Source organism: Centropristis striata, chromosome 22 (assembly GCF_030273125.1).
Source record: "Centropristis striata isolate RG_2023a ecotype Rhode Island chromosome 22, C.striata_1.0, whole genome shotgun sequence".
In the NCBI taxonomy this organism is placed as follows: Eukaryota; Metazoa; Chordata; class Actinopteri; order Perciformes; family Serranidae; genus Centropristis; species Centropristis striata.
The window spans coordinates 5,337,756-5,357,847 of NC_081538.1; the positions used below are offsets into that span (position 1 = coordinate 5,337,756).

At 38.7% G+C, this 20,092-nt stretch overlaps 1 protein-coding gene across 3 annotated transcripts in view; it reads left to right on the forward strand.

The window, feature by feature from the left end:
• The window catches only part of LOC131960413 (ELKS/Rab6-interacting/CAST family member 1-like), a 164,998-nt gene that overhangs the window by 47,472 nt on the left and 97,434 nt on the right, over positions 1-20,092 (forward strand). For 2 of the 3 annotated variants that reach the window (XM_059325628.1, XM_059325629.1), the window contains 6 exons: positions 844-1,011; positions 1,135-1,302; positions 5,749-5,886; positions 9,452-9,592; positions 12,372-12,512; positions 15,862-16,055. In XM_059325628.1, coding sequence (XP_059181611.1) covers positions 844-1,011; positions 1,135-1,302; positions 5,749-5,886; positions 9,452-9,592; positions 12,372-12,512; positions 15,862-16,055 — 950 coding nt within the window. Of the gene's footprint in view, positions 1-843; positions 1,012-1,134; positions 1,303-5,748; positions 5,887-9,451; positions 9,593-12,371; positions 12,513-15,861; positions 16,056-16,511; positions 16,623-20,092 lie in introns of all 3 variants that reach the window. The other variant, XM_059325627.1, reaches the window with a different exon arrangement.

The following is a 20,092-nucleotide window of genomic DNA, read 5'->3' on the forward strand; positions in this document are numbered from 1 at the left end:
GCCTCAGAGATAATTTTTTAATTTGTTTTTTAGGACATTTTTATTTGATTCTCTGTTCATCAAACAAATGTAATAGGCTTCTATTTTTTGAGAAATTCAATGTTTTTTTCTCCCCAAAACACTAGTTGTTTTAACTGCATACTTTCTAATGCAGGACAAAGCTCTTCAGCAGAGAATATAGTTTGTGTTCAGGTCTTCACCTTGACCTTATCCTGTCAGATTTATTTAATTTTTTTTTTCTTCACAGAAATTAGTGAAAATTTAGGACATGCTACATGTATTTTAATTTTTTTTATGTTGCCTTACACCCCTAAAATTCCAAAAGGCCTTGGGACCTCCCATGAAACTTTGGTGACCTCTAGTGGGGGTCGGGACCCTCAGTTTGGGAACCAGTGGTCTAGCTTATACTTGATAAAACTCACAGCTTCCTGAACATAAACTGACAGTTATCCTCATAGAAAGCCACTCACGGTATTTATTCTACAAGCATTAGTACAATTTTATCAAATTCAATGTGGATGAGGAGAGGTTATTATAGCTTATTACTTATTATTATAACTGAACCCCCAGTTAGTAAAAAATAGTACAACATATTATTATTCAGACATTTCTACTTTTACTTTTGATTCTCAATAGAGTTGTGAGGAAAAGTGAACCATGCACCCTAGAACAAGTTCTCACTTGGTGAAGCTTATAGTGAATTTGAATAGATTTTAACATTAGTCAGTATATAATGCTCTCTAGTACACCATCTAACAAGGTCTTTTTCTTTCTTTTCCCCCTTTCTTTCTTCATGTCGTGTGTGTGTGTGTGTGTGTGTGTGTGTGTGTGTGTGTTACTCAGATTGAGCAGGCAAAACAGGATCTGGGTCGTAAAGACAGCGAGCTGTTGGCTTTCAGGACCAAATTGGAAACTCTGAACAATCAGTTTTCTGACAGTAAACAACACGTGGACGTACTCAAGGAGTCTCTCACTGCCAAGGAGCAGAGAGCAGCTATACTGCAGACTGAGGTACAGTTACTCTCCTACAAGTACTGCTGTGTAATGGTACTTTTACTTATCACAAGAAAATCAATCTTTGGTTTGAAAATATGTGTTTCCACTGACTTTTTGCGTGTATGTGTGCGCTCACAGGTGGATGCGCTGCGTCTCCGTCTGGAGGAAAAGGAATCTCTGCTGGCTAAGAAGAGTTCGCAGATATCAGAACTGACAGAGGAGAAAAGCACTCAGAGCGGAGAGATCAGCGACCTCAAAGACATGCTGGACGTCAAGGAACGCAAAGTTAACGTGCTGCAGAAGAAGGTAAGAAAACATCTAAATAACATTCGATTGAAAGAACAAGCTGGATGTTAGTGCTTACACAGAACACATATTAAGATGGAATACATGAATATAATTCAAAAGTTCAAAATAATGGGAGATAAGCAGACAATACTGTTTGTTGTTGCACAGATTAAACATTGTTAACACTACTGTGCTGCTATCTGATTTGGATTTCCTGTTTGTTTTAGCAACCACAGTTGGCGATATTTTTCTTGTCTGTTAGCCACCGTGGCTAATGCCGCTAAGGTTACCTATCAGTACTTTTCTATATTTTAAAGTACCATCTTGTTAAAAGTGGATTTCCATTTTTTTCCTCATCTTTTTGGATTATAAAGCAGTTTTAGGCGCTATATAAATGACAAAACACCCAATGCACAGAGAAATGCACACAGCCTGTATCTAGAAACTGCAACTTTAAATGAGCCGTTGGGACTTCTGTAAGGTTGTGATGTCACAGTTATACTATATATTGGGAAAACTGCTGCTACAGTGCTGTTACAGTTATTCTTCCGCTGCAATGACAACAAGAGTCCAAGCAGAGGGAGTTTCAGACAGAGGATAAATACACGTATATGAGTATTATGATAGTTTTATTTTATTTTTTTTACTTTAAAGTATGTGAACATGTTGTAGTAGAAAATCTAGATACATGTATGAACCTGAAAATGACCATAATATGTCCTCTTTAAAAAAATGTCACAGCTTCAGTAATCATACAACTCATCACTTCCTAGTCAGTAGATTAATTTCCTCTGGAAAGATTTTGAGATACAACAAAATGGTGAAAACATGAATTGATCAGGCTATAGGTTCAAAAAGACTGAGCACAAATAGTGATCAATAGAAAGAAGCCAAAAGAGCTTTAATTCTGATGAAAATGTGGTCGATACATGATCTGCTTGTACCAAGAACATGATGTCATGTGAGACTACAACCACTAGGTGGAGCTGTAAGACAGCTTGTAGTTTGAGAGCTGTGGCAGACAGACAGACAGACAGACAGACAGACAGGAGAGCAGCAAGACAGACAAGCAAGCAGACAGGCAGCCAGAGTTACAGGTGCTTTCCACAGTTTTTGGCCACTTTTCAATGTGTTTTTGTGTGTGTATCTTAACGGTAATGTGTCTGTTAGATGGATGAGTGACCCCTGTCTCACACACATATAGACACACATGTACACATACACACACTGGTTTTGGATTGATGAGTAAATAAAGGGTAAGAAAGGGTCCAAACAACCTTTAAAATGGTGTTATCCAACAAATTAAGTGTAAAAACGACAAAAAAATAAGCAATATACAGTTGAAATCAACCAGAAAAAGCTTTTTGGATCTTTCGGCATAAAAATCCAACCTCTTCCCTGTCTTTCTCCCCCCCGTCCCCCCAGTTGTCACTTGTAGAAAAAAATGGGGAGCGTGAGCCGATAATTGATAGAGACAATCAAGCAGACAGACATAAAGCAGGACAGGGAGGGGGAGGAGAGAGACAGAGTGTGTTTGAAATCAGATGCATACTAATGAGTTCCTCCTGTTCAATAAATGATGACCTCTGCCGTCTTCAAATAGAATACAGTCGAGTGTCTGAGAGGGAGACAGAGATGCTGCTGACTCCTCCTTTATCTAATCTGCACTTATGATTTCCTCATTTTCGTCTCTTTTTCTCATGTGGGAAAACTAAAAATACATTTTTCTTTCTTCTTCTCCTCTTTGTCCTCTTCCTCCTCCTGGCGTTTTTACCTGTCATTATATGTTAGTCATGAAGGAAATTACCATGAGTGCATAGAATTACTTCTTCTCATCTCCCATCATCCTCTTCTCTTTGTTGTTGAATGTAATTTTCTGGTTTTATGTGAGGAGCGTCATGACATAGATGAAGAGAAGCGTCAGCCGGTTATTGTTTTGTTAACATATTCCCGTTCATTATTGCACGCGAATTTGGGACTAAAATAGGATCAGACAGCCAACGAGTGTGTGTGCGAGGTTTGTAAATACTGTGTGTGTGTGTGTGTGTGTGTGTGTGTGTGTGCGCAGAGCAACCAGCAGTTGTCAGTTTCAGGAAGTGCAGACGGGATCAAAGAGTCTTACCGCGTCTCAATGTCAAGTGTGTGTGTGTGTGTGTGTGTGTGTGAGAGAGGAGGAGGTGTCAGTCAAGCTGTCAGGTGAACAGTTGATTAATGAGGCGCTGGAAGTGTTTTACTGTATGAACACACACTCACAGGCTCTCTGTGGTACTGTAAATGTGTGCGTCTCACCTGCAGTGGAGTCAAAGGTTGCATACCAATCTGACTTTTTTATTTTTTGTGACGGGTTGTCAATTGCTTGGTTTCTTTTCTCTCTGGCAAAGCAAAAAAAAAAAAGAGAGAGAGAGAGGGAAAGGAAAAGAATGAGAGTTAAATTTTGTAATTTTACCACCCAGGTTCACTCTTCACAACAGTGAATTGCATAAGCTTTCCATCCCTCGCTTTTCTCCTCATTTTGTTATTTCTCTGCTGCTCAACCTTTTGTTCCGTCCATTTTTTAATGAATACCACAAAGTTGACATAGCTCCTTATCTTAGTCTGTGATCTCTACACACACACACACACACACACACACACACTCACATGCGTGCGCACACACACTCATTGTGGGGAAAGAGTAAGTCCTTCAATTATTTCTCCTGATTTTATGTTTTAACAGAAAATGAATCTGCTACCAAATCACTGTGAGAGGAAACAGGAGGAGGCAGGGGGGGAGGTGGAGGTAGAGATTGTGTATTTGGAGTCAGGGTTAAAGGTAGAAAGGGATTTTATTTCGTACGTTGAAATAGGGCTGGTGATATCATACGTTTTTGACCAAATACTTTGATTTTGATATTGCAATGATTGTAGGTTTCACAAACAATAATAGGCAAATAACAGAACAGTTAGACAACTTGGCAGGTTCAGAAAATCTCTTTACTGTAATGCAGCCTTTAAAACCAGGACAACACTTATGATTTTATGATATCTCCAAAATCTCACCACAGTATTGATATAATACTGATATATTTCCCAGTCCAATGTATCTGACCCCATGTACAAGAAGTTATCTCATGCATTCAGGACAGTGTTGCAGGCACTTTTGTTTGTGTTTCACAAACAAATCTGCTTTAAAATCACTAAGAACGGAAACAAGGGAAACAGAGTGAATGTAGGAGGTGTGTTTATGTTTACTGGCTGACAGAGAAACTCAAACACTAATATGTTGTGAGCTTAATGAGGCAGAGAAAGACATTCATCGCATTCTAAATTGTCCTTAATGTCATGATTTACAACAAATGTTTAAAAAAAGTTCCTGTTCCTGATTTAGATTTGATAAAAACTGAATGCACACTGGGACATATAATGCACATTTTCATATTTTTACTTGAACATTTTTACCAAGCTTTAATGTTGATAAAAAGACATCTTTTCTCATACTAAAAAGACATTTTTTCTCATACTATCTGTCTGAATACATACATATTTATCCTCTATCTCCGTTTTAGCGCCTGTCTCTTTAAGCCCAGTCTGCTCAGTGTTTCCGAGTGTCCTGCATCTACTGCATCTCTGCACGGTCATTGCAGCTGGAGAATCACTGTAACAGCATTTTATCCCTATATATAGTATAACCATGACATCTCAACCTTATTGAAGTCCTGACTGTTCATTTAAAGGCAGTTTCTGAGTATCTGCTGTGTTTCATACATTTATGTAGCACCTAGATATGCTTTATTATCAAAAAAGACATGTAAAGCTCACTTCTAACAATATAGGGCCTTTAAATAAGTGGTGATGATGCATTTTTTGATGAAGAAACGTTAACTAAATAATCAAAATCATCATTATTTGGTGTTACTATGTAGAGCCTGGCTGGCCAGGCCGATATTATTAGACATTTTTCAATTATTATAGATAAACTGGTATTTGTTTATACAGAATGCCGCATTTTAAAAAACAAGGCGTTGCAGTTGCAGAAGAATGTCAAAGTAGAACATCAAAATGAATTAATTATTGTTCATTAATTGCAAAAATGCAGTTATTGCAAAAATGCAATGATTGTTAATAATACACGGCAACCAATTTCACACAAGATATTGCATTTTAAAATTAATATTGACTATAGTTCAGTGTTGTTTATAACTGCTTTTTAATTTAGTTTGATGGGCTGCACTTTTGTATCTTGGAGCCTCATTCAAATAACTTTTGCTTTATATTTGTTGTTGTTTATAGCTGTTATTAAAGCTAATTTAATTTAAGTGTTAAGATTCATTATGGTCTGGGCTCTAGTAACAGGCCCCGGTGCTTTATTTTGGCCGAGTGTAAGTGCAGATACACTTGCCAATATCATTCTTTGCTAAATAAATGAATTGTGCATCCCAAACAGCACTGTTTATGAGTTTTTCTCTCTTTTTCTCCCCTCTGCAGATAGAGAACCTCCAGGATCAGCTGAGGGATAAAGAGAAACAGCTGGGCGGTCTGAAAGACAGAGTCAAGTCTTTACAGACAGACACCTCCAACACCGACACAGCACTGGGAACACTGGAGGAGGCTCTGGCTGAGAAGGTACACACACACACACACACACACACACACACACACACAATGCTGGTCAACCTCAGGTCAACTCCCGAGCAAGGTTACATTAATAAAACCACTATGAGCAAAACAGCCGACCACCCACGCCACTGCCAAATGACTCTGGATAAATGGAAATGAACCAATAATCACATTGGCTGTTTCATTATTAAATCATTCACAGCCTGTGTTCATAAAAGATTAGGAACCATCCAAGCAGCGGCCACATGGCTCGAACCGATGGGAGTCGAACCAACAACCACACTGTCGATGTCTGAGCGTAAAGAGTCAGGTGCCCTGAACCACCTGAACATGGGAACTGAACCCTCAACCGCCTGCTTGATGATCTGTTATTTTGCACTCAGGACTCAACCCTGATTCTGGGAAACCGACCAGTGACACTTACACCAGCCGACCACTTTAAAGTGTTTGATGAGAATATATTTTTGTACTGTAATGCGCGCTTATGTTACCGACTCCATCTGCTTCGCACGCACACACACACAGGAAACGGGGCTATTAATTGTCCAGTGACTAATATTCAGGGTGTCAGCTAGACGTGTGAGTGTTGGCAGGAGGAGGTGGCCGACGACTCGAACTTCACTCAAACGACTTTCACAAGCTTTTCTTCCTCCATTTTCATTGTTTCTGTGCCTTTTGGATATCTTTCCTTTTTTTAATTTTTCCATCTTTCCATCCACCTCTTGCTTTCTTTACGTTATTACTCCTTTTCTCTGTCACTTCGTTGCACTGCGTTATGTTTGAAAGCAGAACAGATAGAATTTTTTACCCTGTGTCAGGCTTTGTTTCATGCTCATAGTTTTGTTTTTTGCAGTATAGATCACCTGTTTGCATGTCTACTAGGGCCGTGCATCTTCACTGGTCTCACGATTCGATTACGATTATCTAGTCCAGTAGTTCTCAACCTTTTTGAGTCGCGACCCCCAATTTAACATGCATTTTGCCCGCGACCCTCGCTCACTGAACAGAATCTCACACACACAGTTCAGATCACCCAAAAAACAAACAAAATGACCACAAAATGACTAAAAAGACACAAAATGACCAAAAAAAGGAAACAAAATGACCAAAAAAGACACAAAATGACCAAAAAAAAAGACATGAAATGACCAAAAAGACTAAAACACATTAACACATGAACACTTTAACAAAGTGGAGACAGAGCTGACTTCCAAAATGATTTGGCGACCCCCAGAAATCATCTCGCGACCCCAATTGGGGTCCCGACCCCAAGGTTGAGAATAGCTGATCTAGTCCACGATTCAATTTGATTCCCCGATACATCACGATGCGTTACATCCTCGATTTTTTTATATTACAACACATGGTTACTTTCTCATCAATAAATACTACTGGTCAGATAAATGTGGGTTCCCTTTTTATTATTTAAAGTCTTTACAAAATGTATAGCCAACTTTTGGAGTCAAGTTGTAACTTCTAACACCTTCCTACTGCTCTACAGACATTCCTGGAAATTTAAAATTTCTGTAAACCAAAACAAATAGTATAGGTCTAGCCTACTACCCACATTGTCTGATTATCAATTATTGATTATGAACTGTCACTGCATCGATGCAGAATATTCCACATCTGGATTGTGATGCATTAATTATACAATTATTTTCAACACCCCAATGTCTACAATTGTTAGGACCCTCATTGACATAAGGCTTACTTACTTATCCAAACTTCAACATTAACCCTTGCCCTTACCTTAATCTTAACCTAAACTTATTAATAAATAGAGCTTAAACAAAAAGTTGTTTGTCTGTATAAAATTCAAGAACTATTTTGATATTTTATTATTGGTTTAAGTCATTTTTAGGCTAAAAAGCCAAACATTCATATGTGCCAGCCTGTCATATGTCAGGCTTTAACCCTCTCCACTGTTTCATTTCATGGAACATAAAATACGTTCAGGTTTTGGACAGATGTTTGGATATAAAACCAATTTGAAGACGTCAACTTGGAGCAGACTATAGACCAGCTGTGTGGCGTGACTTTTCCACTAGTTGGGCCTACAGCCCTTCTTTGTCATGTCATAGAAACCATTGAGAAGGAATCTTTTGTTTTGGATGTTATTGAATTCATAGATATTTAGGGCATTACTACAGACATTCCTGTACTCTTATGTTGCAGCGTTTGCTGTTGCTACTAGCTGGTCAGACCAGATAAAAGCAGCTGCCAGCAAGCCTGGTCAAGTAGTCTTCTAGTAGCTGCTGCGGTGTTGCCAGGTGCACTAGAAAACATTTTTATTTGCCAGAGAAGAACATGAATGTTCGAAAAAAAACTTGAGAAAAAGGTCAGCACCGTGGCAAACCAGGCCAAAATTGTGTCAATCCACCCAAGCTAAATTTTAACGACATAATCCATCCAAAAGCCGCCAAATCTGGCAACATTTCCTGGGCACAACATTTTCCACCTCGGATCCAGTTATTTTCAGCAGTGTCAACCAATCATGGAGGGATTGAGCTGGAAGAGTGAGAAAAGAGACAGGACATGGGAAAATGTATGGGAAAAGGCATAAAGAATCAAGTTACTTATAACTTGAACTTTATATTTGTCATATTAGCCGTCAACAACCAACAACATTGTACTCAGTAAGTTAATTGATGAGATCTGGGAACTCAATGACATTGGTAAAAAAAATAATAAAAAAAGCCGGCGTGTCAACCAATCAGAGGCCATGAGGAAAATCCAAATATATTACACACATACCGCCAAGAAAAGTATGCCAGCAAACACACGACTGTAAGCAGAGCTTTGTCATTAGTCTTTGCACGTTATGAGGTATAATAATGTAATAATTCATGTGAGAGTAACACACACACACACACACACACAAACAATAAAAAAGATGATTTTTCATTCAAGTGTATATTTCAAAGATCGGAATTGCAGTCATGGCAGCGTCCCATCACTCCTAATGGACCAGACGCCACTCATATACACCAAACAATTTATAATTTAATTCAGAAAATAATTGATTGAATTCAGATAATTTGTTGTAACCATAACCATAATAACCCTTAACCCTGAAACGGCTTTTTAAAGAAGTGAGGACCGGCCAAAATACCCTCACTCTCCAAAATGTTCTCTCTCTCAAGGCTGAAGACTCAAATCTGTCCTCACAAAGATAGAACTACCATACAGGAACACATACATACACACACATCACAGTCAGGTTACACTCTATGGGCCGTTTGTGCGGCTTTCGTCTGTGTGAACTTTTCTACTTTTGCTTGAACTGGCTGCTGCGTTGTTCTATAGCTGGAGAGCGTCTTTAGTGTTTTAGTGGTTGTGAATATTACAGCTCGTGCCAGAACGTATTACGTGTCTAAAATCACTGTTGGCTGTTAGATCCTGTCAAAGCTGCCATGTACATAAAGTTTAATACGACTGTTATTAGTATAGAAACTTGATATTGAGTGACTGTGAATAACTGTTGGAGCGTCGACTATCTCTCTCTCCTCTTCTTTCCCAACTCTGGACGCTTTTTAAACCTACATCCCTCCTTCTTCTCCTCCTCCAGGAACGAATCATCGATCGGTTGAAGGAGCAGCGGGAGAGGGAGGAAAGAGAAAAGGGGGACGAGGTGGAGTCCAGCAAGAAGGAGCTGAAGGAGCTGAGGGAGAAAGTCTCCGTGCTGCAGGCTGACCTGGCTGACCGTGAGGTAGCAGACACACACGGAAACACACTCATGCATATCTGTGCTGGAAGGCAGAAAAACATGCTCTCTGTGTCCCCGTCAAGGAAACGTGATTGATCTGTCACTGTAGAACAGACCTCGGATCCTCCCAAGGTCTTCATGCTGAAGGACAAAGACAATAAAACAGTCACATTTCCTTGACAATGATACGCTTCACAAGCAGAGAAAACAGTGTTTGGAGCTGAATTCTTCCTTTGTGATTCATGCAGAACACCACAGCAGAGGGAAAGACGGAGGATGACACAGCATTTATAAGTACTGTCTCAGCTGTAGTCATCCTGCAGCGGTTTGACAGCACAGTAGGAAAGTTACAATTAACCACCTCAGGAACACCAGAATTTGGGAAAACAATGCATTTCAGCACGTTAGTCATCAGGAAAAAAGCCTAGTTTTAAGCAGTCATTCTTTATTATAATAACCATATGAGAAAATGTGCTGTAATGTTGAATATCGCGATAATAACAGTAATACTTAGCAATAATACTTTAGCAATAAATATAGAATAAATAAAGATGTAGAAGTGTTCTCTGTACTCTTAAATACAAATGCTTGTTGATTTAAAATATTTTTTTAACAAATTGAACAATGAACAGAACACAAAGGCGCCATTAAAAAACAATAGTTACATTTTAAAGTGTAGTTTTCTAATGATACTATCTTTCAACTAATCAATACAATGAAAAAGATTTTTAAAAATGACAGAATTTTATGCAAGCCTATTACATTATATGAATCTCTTGCCAATCTAAACTGATTTACAATTTACTTTTCAGTATATATCCATAATCTGGCAAGATCTTCAACAGCATTTAACATCAAACCAAAAGTCCAAATATATACTACACTATACTGCAATTAAAGGCAAACATATCAGAAGTTAGCCAACATGAGTAAGGAAATGAATAAAAGTATAATTAAAGAAATAGGTAAAAGTGTACATTAAGTTTCACACTTTTTTTAAAATACCAAGAGGGACAATTAATACTTCACCACACACAAGTGTTCGTTTCAAAGCAAACTTGCAAACAAGTTTCACATAAAATCACACAAACATATCATACGAACACACTCAGTGATATGTCCTCAGTTGTGTTAAGACCATAAAGTGTATTTTGAGTACTGTTTTGAAGCATTAAACAAACCAGATATAGCGTTAATAACTGAGTTTGTAAGATGCTCGAAGGAAGATTTGCTTATCCTACAGAGCAAGGCTAGCTTTTCCCCTCCGCTTCCAGTCTTTGTGCTAAGCTAAGCTAACTGACTCCAGCTTCATATTTAGGATACAGTGAAAATGATTTCTTCAGAATGGAAATTACACCCTAAAATCAACATGCATGCCTCTTTTTTTGACGTGGACCCTTAAGCTAATTTTAGCGATTGTGGGGTCATAAAACCTGTTACAATGCCATTATATAATTTGAGATATACTTGGGAAAACTCATGGAGAAAACAAGCATTCCTTTCTACACTGCTGAACGCAGATGTGGGGTTTGTCTGACAACAGTAATATATATATGTACCTAAATATATTCAGAGTAAGCAGTAAGGTTTGTCCAACCAAAGCCCAGTCAAACATGATGATCCGTAGTCTGGAGTTGGTATTGTCAGTCAAGGGTAAAATTACACGTCTGAGTGTCTCCCCTTCTGGTCCCGTCGGTTTCTGTTTCACTGGCCCTACCAAAAGAGGAAAAGACCAGAAAAGAAAGGGAGAGAGACTTCACGGATGGAGGGATTGAGCTGGAAGAGTGAGAAAAGAGACAGGTTATGGGAAAATGTTTTGAAGAACAGGGGGCAGAGTCAGTCTCACAACTGTAGGAAGGCATAAAGGAACAAGTTTCATATAACTTGAACTTCATATTTGTCATATTAGCCATCAACAACCAACAAAATTGTACTCAGCAAGTTAAATGATGAGATCTGGGAACTCAATGACCTTGGTAAAAAAAAAAAAAAAAAAAAAAAAAAAAAGCCAATAAGGAAGTGCCAAAAACTACAGTTCCTTGACTGGCCACTTGAGGCTTCAAAAGCAAGTCAGTCCCCATAGACCCCCATGTTAAAATGCTCAACTTTACAGTAGAAATAAACATTTTTGCAGCCTGGTACAAACAAAAAATGATTTTGGTTCCAATAGCTATTTTATCTAATCATTACAATTGTACATGGAGTAAATTTTTACAGTAGATAACTTACCTGTTTATATTATATTTGGACTGTGCATAATTAAGGTTATGGCTGCTTTGAGTGAGAGGTGGGTCCCATTACAAGTGGATTGTTTCACCTTGTTGCCCATTTTTAGAGTTTGTTGGAGTCAAGCATTGCCAATATGATGAAGGCACAATGGCTTATCAGTAACCTGTGGGTGACATCACAGAGACTATGTCCATGTTTTATATAGTCTATGATATGTATGAGAAACAACAGTATTATAACCTAAACTATTGTTATTCTTACAACCAACATTTCATGTGTATTCTCTTTCGGTTTTACCTCCTCATAAAGTTAAGATGAATTACTTTTGTACAATGTTATTATATTTGGTAGTAAAGATACAAAAAATATCCAAAAATAAGTTGTAATAAAGGGGAAATCTCCTTAAAAAGCAGGTTAATGACAGTACTTTTGATGAGTAAGGCACTTAACCCCAAACTGCTTCAGTAGAGCTGCTCAGTGTGTCGCACTAAGAAGTTGTTTACTTTTCCCTCCCTTATCACTCTTTATTTCCGTTATCTTTTTTTCCCTCCAGACTTCAGTGTTGGATCTGAAGGAGAAGGCTTCCTCTCTGGCTTCCTCGACTCTGAAGAAGGACAACAGGCTGAAGAGTCTGGAGATCAGCCTGGAGCAGAAGAGAGAGGAGTGTGTCAAACTTGAGAACCAGCTCAAGAAGGTGAGCTGTCCGCCAGCCCAGCAAGAGCACTCAGTACTGACAAGAATAACCTACATTAGAAAATTATCAGTTCAAAACACTGCTTATATGAATCTCAGTGGTGAAGAAATACACACAGTTGAGACAGAAATACAACAAATGGAGGATTTTAAACTAAAGAATCCCTAGTGTCTTTCTCCCCTTAACTGTTTTCCAAGAGAGATGACTGGCTGTGTGTGTGTGTGTGTGTGTGTGTGTGTGTGTGTGTGTGTGTGTGTGTGGTGTGTGTGTGTCTGTGTGTGTGCGTGTGTGTGTGTGTCTGTGTGTCTGTGTGTCTGTGTGTGTGTGTGTGTGTGTGTGAGCGTGTGTGTGTGTGTGTGTGTTTTTGCATATCATATATTCTCTCCCACACAGCAGCCCATAAAATGGTGTGTGTGTGACGGCTTGCTGACAGCCTTACAGTCATTTTCACAGAGTGGAGAAGACAGCAGCACCACCACACCCTGTGTGTGTGTGTGTGTGTGTGTGTGTGTGTGTGTGTGTGTGTGTGTGTGTGTGTGTGTGTGTGTGTGTGTGTGTGTGTGTGTGTGTGTGTGACAGAGAGAGATAGAATGTGTATGAAGGTGTCAGTGGATCTCTGGTGTTTCTCTCATCAGAGTTTATTTCTCAGTCTCTTTCTGTTACCATGGATGGAGAAGAGACTGAAAACAGTGTGTGTGTGTGTGTGTGTGTGTGTGCGTGTGTGTGTGTGTGTGTGTGTGAGTTAATTGACATTATGCATGTGACATTGTGTGTGATGTTTCTTTTTTCCCTTTCATATTTGTCTTTCTCTCTCTCCTTCTTTCTCTCTCTTCCCTCCACCCAGATCTTCTTATAATATCGTCAGACACCCAAACATTTCCTCTCCACATAAAGACCTGTAAAAACTGTTGTCCACGTCCAAAACTAATAGGGTTTATGTATTGTGTGACCAAGGCGTGTGCGCACACACACACACACACACACACACACACACACAGTCGATCTGTCCCAAGAGCAACATTTGCTTCTGGGAAACACACACAGCTGTTCTAACCTCTAAGCCGGCTATAACGTGTTTTTTTTTTCTTCTTCTTTGTTTCTCGTTTTTGGCATTTTCTGTGGAGCTGAGCAGAGCAGCAGAAAAGGAGAAAGCCACTGGAACACAGTTTAATTTGCTTTTCAATGTACTCACCTTTTCATGCTAATCTCTACATAAATCAGCATTATGTGGATTTCCATGTTGCATGTTTGGAAACCGAAACACCATCAGTGAGCTTTAATGAAATTCTTTTTTCATTTGTTACACATTGAGATTTATATGTCACATATTTCTCTAATACTTTGCTTTATGATCAAACCTGCAGAACTAAAGACCTTCCCATTAGCCTCAGCTCTACTTTACCAACTTTTATCAAGTGCAAATATGTTAGCATGTTAATCTAAGACTATGGACATGGTAAACACTATATCTGCTCAACATCAGCATGTCAACATTGTCCCTGCATCATGTTATCATGCTGAATGTAGCATCAAGCTTAAAGCACCACTGTATGGAAGTGCAGCCTCACAGAGACGTGTCATCTTGTTAAGTCCTATACAGCACGTATAGAGGGTTTCTTTTAACTTGTGTTATATTTTATATTTTCATGAAATTACAACAAAGCATAACACAGAATACAAAGTTTGGTATCAGCAAACATAATCCACATCTCTTCAGTCTTTGTGATGGCTTTTATCAACACTTTCCCCATTTTTCATAGCATGTAGATTGTTGCAATCAAACACAGAGTTTGTGTGAATTTCTCCATATCATGCAATTCTTCCACAATGACCAACCACTTTCTCTGGGTGGGGGTGCCTCCTTACACCATTTCCTTGTTATTAGGGCCTCGGCGCAATCGCACCGAGCACTACTGTTATACTGTGGATTTCTTCTTATTCCTCTTGCGGACGCAATTTCGTCCCGCTTGACATTATATATCAAAACGTGCAGTTTGATCGGGATCAGTGTGCTATTACTTTTCTCTACTGAATACGAATTTTTCGCGACGTAAGTCTCGAAAAACTGCCCAAAATTTTGCATTGAAATGAATGGGACGGCCGAAAGAAAATGAGCAAAAAAGAACATTAATTAAAGATTTTCAGACGTCTACTTCTCTGGCATAATTTCACCTAGAGACTCCATTTAAACTTTAAACAGTAGACACAAGTCTTGTGTAGTGGTGTATTCATTTGCGTTTCGATAGGTCATATAGTTTTTTATCAATCCCCACACACACACACAGGTAACTTTATGCAATTTTCGCTACACACACACACACACACACACACACACATTTTGAGGTTAAAGGGCATAGTTTGAAATCTCTGAAGAATCTCATCATAGTGTACACAAACCGGCAGTAGCCCCCGTGGCCCTTTCAAAATTTCCCCAGAGGAAATTTTCTAGTTGCTTTTTTTATGCTGCTGGAAGTATTTTTTTTTGGAAGTAGAGTCTTATCGTCCACTCAAAGCACATTTCAACATAAGCCAGCATTCACAGATTCATACACTGTTGGCAGATGCATCCATGCATTTGCCACCTGTTTAACATGAGGAATAAACATTCACACAATGGTTCACACACCAATGACACATCCATCAAGAGATTGTGGGGTTCAATATCTTACCAAAGGACACTTTGACATAGAGACTGCAGTGTTCAAACAACCAACATTCAGATTAGTGGACTACCCCTCTCCCTCCTGAGCAACCAGGCTTCACAGAGCAGTTTCCTTTAAGGAGTAGAACTTGTTTTAACTACAATTTAATCATTTTATGGCCTCAGCACACACATGCAAAAGTTGAATTCCCTGCTGTTAGAAGAAACCATAGCTTGCAAAAAAACAAAGTCCTCTTGTGGACAATTATTTTTGGAAAATGTGGAGAAAATGCTAATGAGCTGCTGAGGATTTATCTTTTAATTTAAAAATGTAATCCTGCATGTTTCATAGTTGCTTTTTGTTTGTCTCAGCCAGACTTGCTTCACTAAATTACTTTTGATTTCATGACAACTGATAAAGCCTCATTATGTTAAAGCTTCTCTGTTTTAAACACAATGTATCAGATTTGCTCAATGCAACACAGTAATGGCCTGGCCCTTGAAAACCCGCCTTTGAAAGAAATTAAGTAATTAAAGACCAATTTTAGATCAATTAAGTTCTTAAACAGTTTACACAGGCACGTGTGATCCTACACAGTCCCAACACACAAGTTGTTATTGGCTTCTCCGTTTTGGTTTGACCTTACCGCCATTCAAATTTTGAAAGCTAACACTCAGTTTATTTATAATAATTATTTTCTGTTCCAGGCTCAGAGTGCAGCAACAGATTCCCAGGCCAGCACTGAACTCTCGGAGCGCATCTCCTGCCTGGAGCAGGAAGTGACCCAGCACAAAGAGGATGCTGGGAAGGCCCAGTCCGAGGTGGAGCGACTTCTGGAGATCCTGAGGGAGATGGAGAACGAGAAGAACGACAAGGAGAAGAAGATCCACGAACTGGAGAGGTGAGGGAGCAGAGTAAAGAGATGAATTTGTGCAAAGGGATGACAAAAAGATGGCGAATATTTAAAAAACTGAATTTCTGCAACATTACTGCATCTTCATCTTTCTTATTTTAACCTAAATTAGTCGAAAAACATAAAAAACTGTCTTTACTTGTGAAATTGATCCTTTAATTTTAGATTGGACTACATACTGTTGGACTCTATGATAATCTTTCTTGCAGTACTAATCCATTAGTTTTCTCTTTTTCTCACCCTTTCCTCTTCCTTCTTTCTTCCCCTTTCCTCCGTCTACATCGGCTTTATTTCATCTGCCATCACTCATCGTTTCTTATTTCTATCATTATACCTTATTCACATGTGTGTGTGCATTAATATGTATACATCCATGTAATTCTGCATCTGCGTGAGTGTGTTTTTGTTTTTTGTGTGTGTGCGTGTGCGACCATCACACCCCAGAACTCCCTCTGCCTCTCATCTTTGGCATTCTCAGCAGTCGCGAAAACAGGCCCCTCCCCCCGCTGCCTCTCAGCAGCCAATGGGGGGGCTGGTGTGGGACTACCTGGGCACGTGAGTGGCTGGTGGCCCCGTCAGTCAGTTTTAACAGATGCACGACAAAACTCACTTTGCTTGTCGGAGGAGGGGATATGAGAGCACTATGAAAGCAACCAGTCCCATGTGGAAAAGTTAAGCAGAAATAAATAATTCAAAATTGATTTGGGAATTTTTTTCCCAATTTTGTTGAACCTCTTACCCTCGCAGAACCTCAAGTTAAGATCCTAAATGAAATACATGCACATTCATTCTCACAGACAGGTTTTTTTTAAAGCAAAAATACCAAAAACGTGTAAACATTTTTTAGTAAATAATATTAAATGAAACATTTAAGATGCAACTAGCTATTTAAATATTAAATTATAAATCAGAATAAATTCAAAATGTGTCTTTAATTTACAATTAATGTACACTCTGTATTAAATTTGCAGATGGTGTACGTAAAGCTCATGGTAGCCAACATTAAAATGTCCTATAGTGTGTCTTTGTTACTTTTAAAAGTAACTTGTTATGTTACAATGGGCATTTTGGCTATATTGTCATGCAACGAGTTAACTAAATTGATGCTTAGTCACTTTTACAATGTAAAGGCTGTCCTCTCTTCCATCTTGCTGGCTGAGTACAGACACAAGTAGGATTGTATAACTTCAACGGGCACAAAGAGAAGAAAAGAAACAGAAAGCAATCTAATGTGTCTAGCATTTTGTTTTTTCTTGGAGCAAAACGAGAAATGCTTACAGAATGTTCTGTCTATCTGAATGTTTATCGAAATAACTGATGACTTAAGTTGCAGAACTTACATGTTACACTACTTGTTACAATTTTAAAAAATATCTGAGTACTCTAACATGTTACTTTGTTAATTTGTAACACCTTACCCCCAACACTGTTCATCATTGATTGAAGTTTAACATTTTATTAGCTAGCTACAGACGTTGGCTTCATTCATAAATACAACTTTAATGATAAAAGGCTGGAGGAAGATCAGTTTCAGAGGCTGAGACAGGAAACAGAGCCAAAAGATTTTCGCGTTTGTGATGTTTTTCAAATGGTAACATCAACATTTACATCAACATTTTTGGATTTTAAATGATATTTGTTATGCTTAAAAAGGATTAAATTTGACTTTTAAACTGGTCCAAGAACCATGTGGGGTTCCTTACAGGCAACGTGATTAATCAAATACTTGACAAGATAATCAGCAACATAATTGATAATTGCAATACAGAAAGAAAATAAAAAGACAAACAATTGTGACTTGTCTGGAGATTTCTCATGTTTACAAGCCTTTTCCACATGGGACAGAGCTGAGTATGTTCACTAATAATCACCATCAAAGAGTTGCAGCATTGCTTTCGCCAAGAATCTCTAATACGGCCTATTTGGACTGTTTGCAGAAGGAAACAAATCCCCTTAAAGGTCAGTCATCAGCACGAGTTGTGCTCTCACACATCTGCATCGGCAGAAGTTTTTGTCATCTGTTTTACTGCAGCATGACAAGCCAAACTGCTCGCAAAAGTTTGTAAAATGAGGGCACAGTTTGGCACCAGAGTCTCGTCTCTACAGCCTAAAACTCTTTGAGCCGATGTTCCTGTCAATGATGCAACTCTTTCATTTAGTGGCTCTGTTTTCACGCTTCACTTTTGTTTTACTTTCAGCCGAGGATGCCTGACTCGCAGAGTTTAACCCACTCTTTTTCTTTCATTAGGAGTCTGGACAGTTCACTCAGTTTTGTTTTGTATTTCTTTTATGCTAATATGAATGGTTTGACTGTTTCTAACTACTTTTTCTACCTGTCAGTGTGATTTTGCTTAACCTGTCTGTCTCTTACTCTTCATGTGTGCATTTTTACACTAATTCTACCTCATAAACCGTAATCTGTCTTTCCTTTCTGTCCATATCTGACTATCTGTCTGCATGCCTGCCTGCCTGCCTCTGTGTACCTGTCTCCCTGAATATCTGTTTCTGTCTGTCTGTGTTTGTTTGTAAGTAGAGGACTACAAAGGGAAAGGAAATTAAGTCATCTTTTTTAGTAAAAAAACAGTTTCAGGTGTCTTTATATCATGGCCAATGGTTAGATAATGACATAAATAAATAATTTGAATGTATTTTAGTAAGAGTTGTGAGAGAAAAGTTTGTCTTCGGGGGTGAGACAGGTCAGAGCTTTCTGTCTGTCTGTGTGCCTTTGATTTTTGAACTATCATATGATTTCTGTCTGCGCCGTCTCTCTTTCTGTCTCTTTAATCTTTTCCTTCAGTTTCTTCCTTGGACATGATCTCTGCCCACTCCCACTCTCTCTCTTTATGTGTGTGTGTGTGTGTTTAGTAGTTTGACTGTAAGACTAATGGTTTTTAATGATTTTAGTGAGATTCAGTGTTTCCTCACTGTGTCTCCGTCTGGCCAGTAGAAATACTAGACTATTAATAATTCAGCACCTGCTGACTTCAAACTGGTGGGTTTTAACTCTGTGTGAGAGCGAGAGAGAGCGAGAGAGAGCGAGAGAGAGAGAGAGCGAGAGAGAGAGAGAGAGAGAGAGTGTCTATGTGTGTGTTATTTAGTCTGCCAGTAGCCACAGATGCAGATTTACAGCCGTCCTAGCTTTGTGGACAGCATTGTAGTGTAACTTAATACCCATTTTAAACTGCAGATGGGTGAACATGTGGGATTTTTTAAGATCTTACATCATCTGTATTTGAAAGATGTTTCATTGTCCCTTTGGATTACAATAAAATAAAAGAGCTTCTCCGCAACTGATATTTAATATCTGAACTGTGCAGGCTGCTCTTAGGAAACAGGAAATTTATTAAATGGAGGTTTAGTATCGTATGTTTGAGAACATCATCTTGTAATAGTAAAATTAAGATTAAGTAGATTTTTATGGGGAAATTTAACTTTCCGTTTACACACTGGCAACACAGCGAGTCATTACTGGGAAGTAAGTGGTTTGTAGAGGTTACATTAGAGGGTGTAGGAAGCATGATACTTTTTACATCTTCACATTTAGTGGTTTCATTTAGGTGTTAGACGTACAATGAGGGAAACTATCCCTGGCTAATTTAGGGCTGTGGTTTGGGGTTGACATGGTGAAGCACAGTCATGAAAAGGGCAGCACTGACCGTTTGCTCGTCCTCGTCCTCCTGAGTTAATGTTGTTACGGCTTAGGCTTTCCACCCTGAACAACGATAACAGGGGCAGGTTTACAACCCAAAATGTGTGAGAAAGCTTTTTTAGTAATATGTCCTTAATTTTAGACCAAGCAGGTCAAAAGCATTCTTATTATTTCTCGACATTTTTTTAATATTACTGTCTAAAATGACAGCTGTATAGCTACAGCTTAAATATTGTGCTTAATATAACTAGAAGACAAATGGACTGTTTTCATATGCTACTGAAGTTAGACCTAGAGGTTGGGAATTGGGCTTGTTGCGGGATCAAATCGCAGGACTGACTGGTCAAGGACTGATGTGCCCTTGAGCAAGGCAACA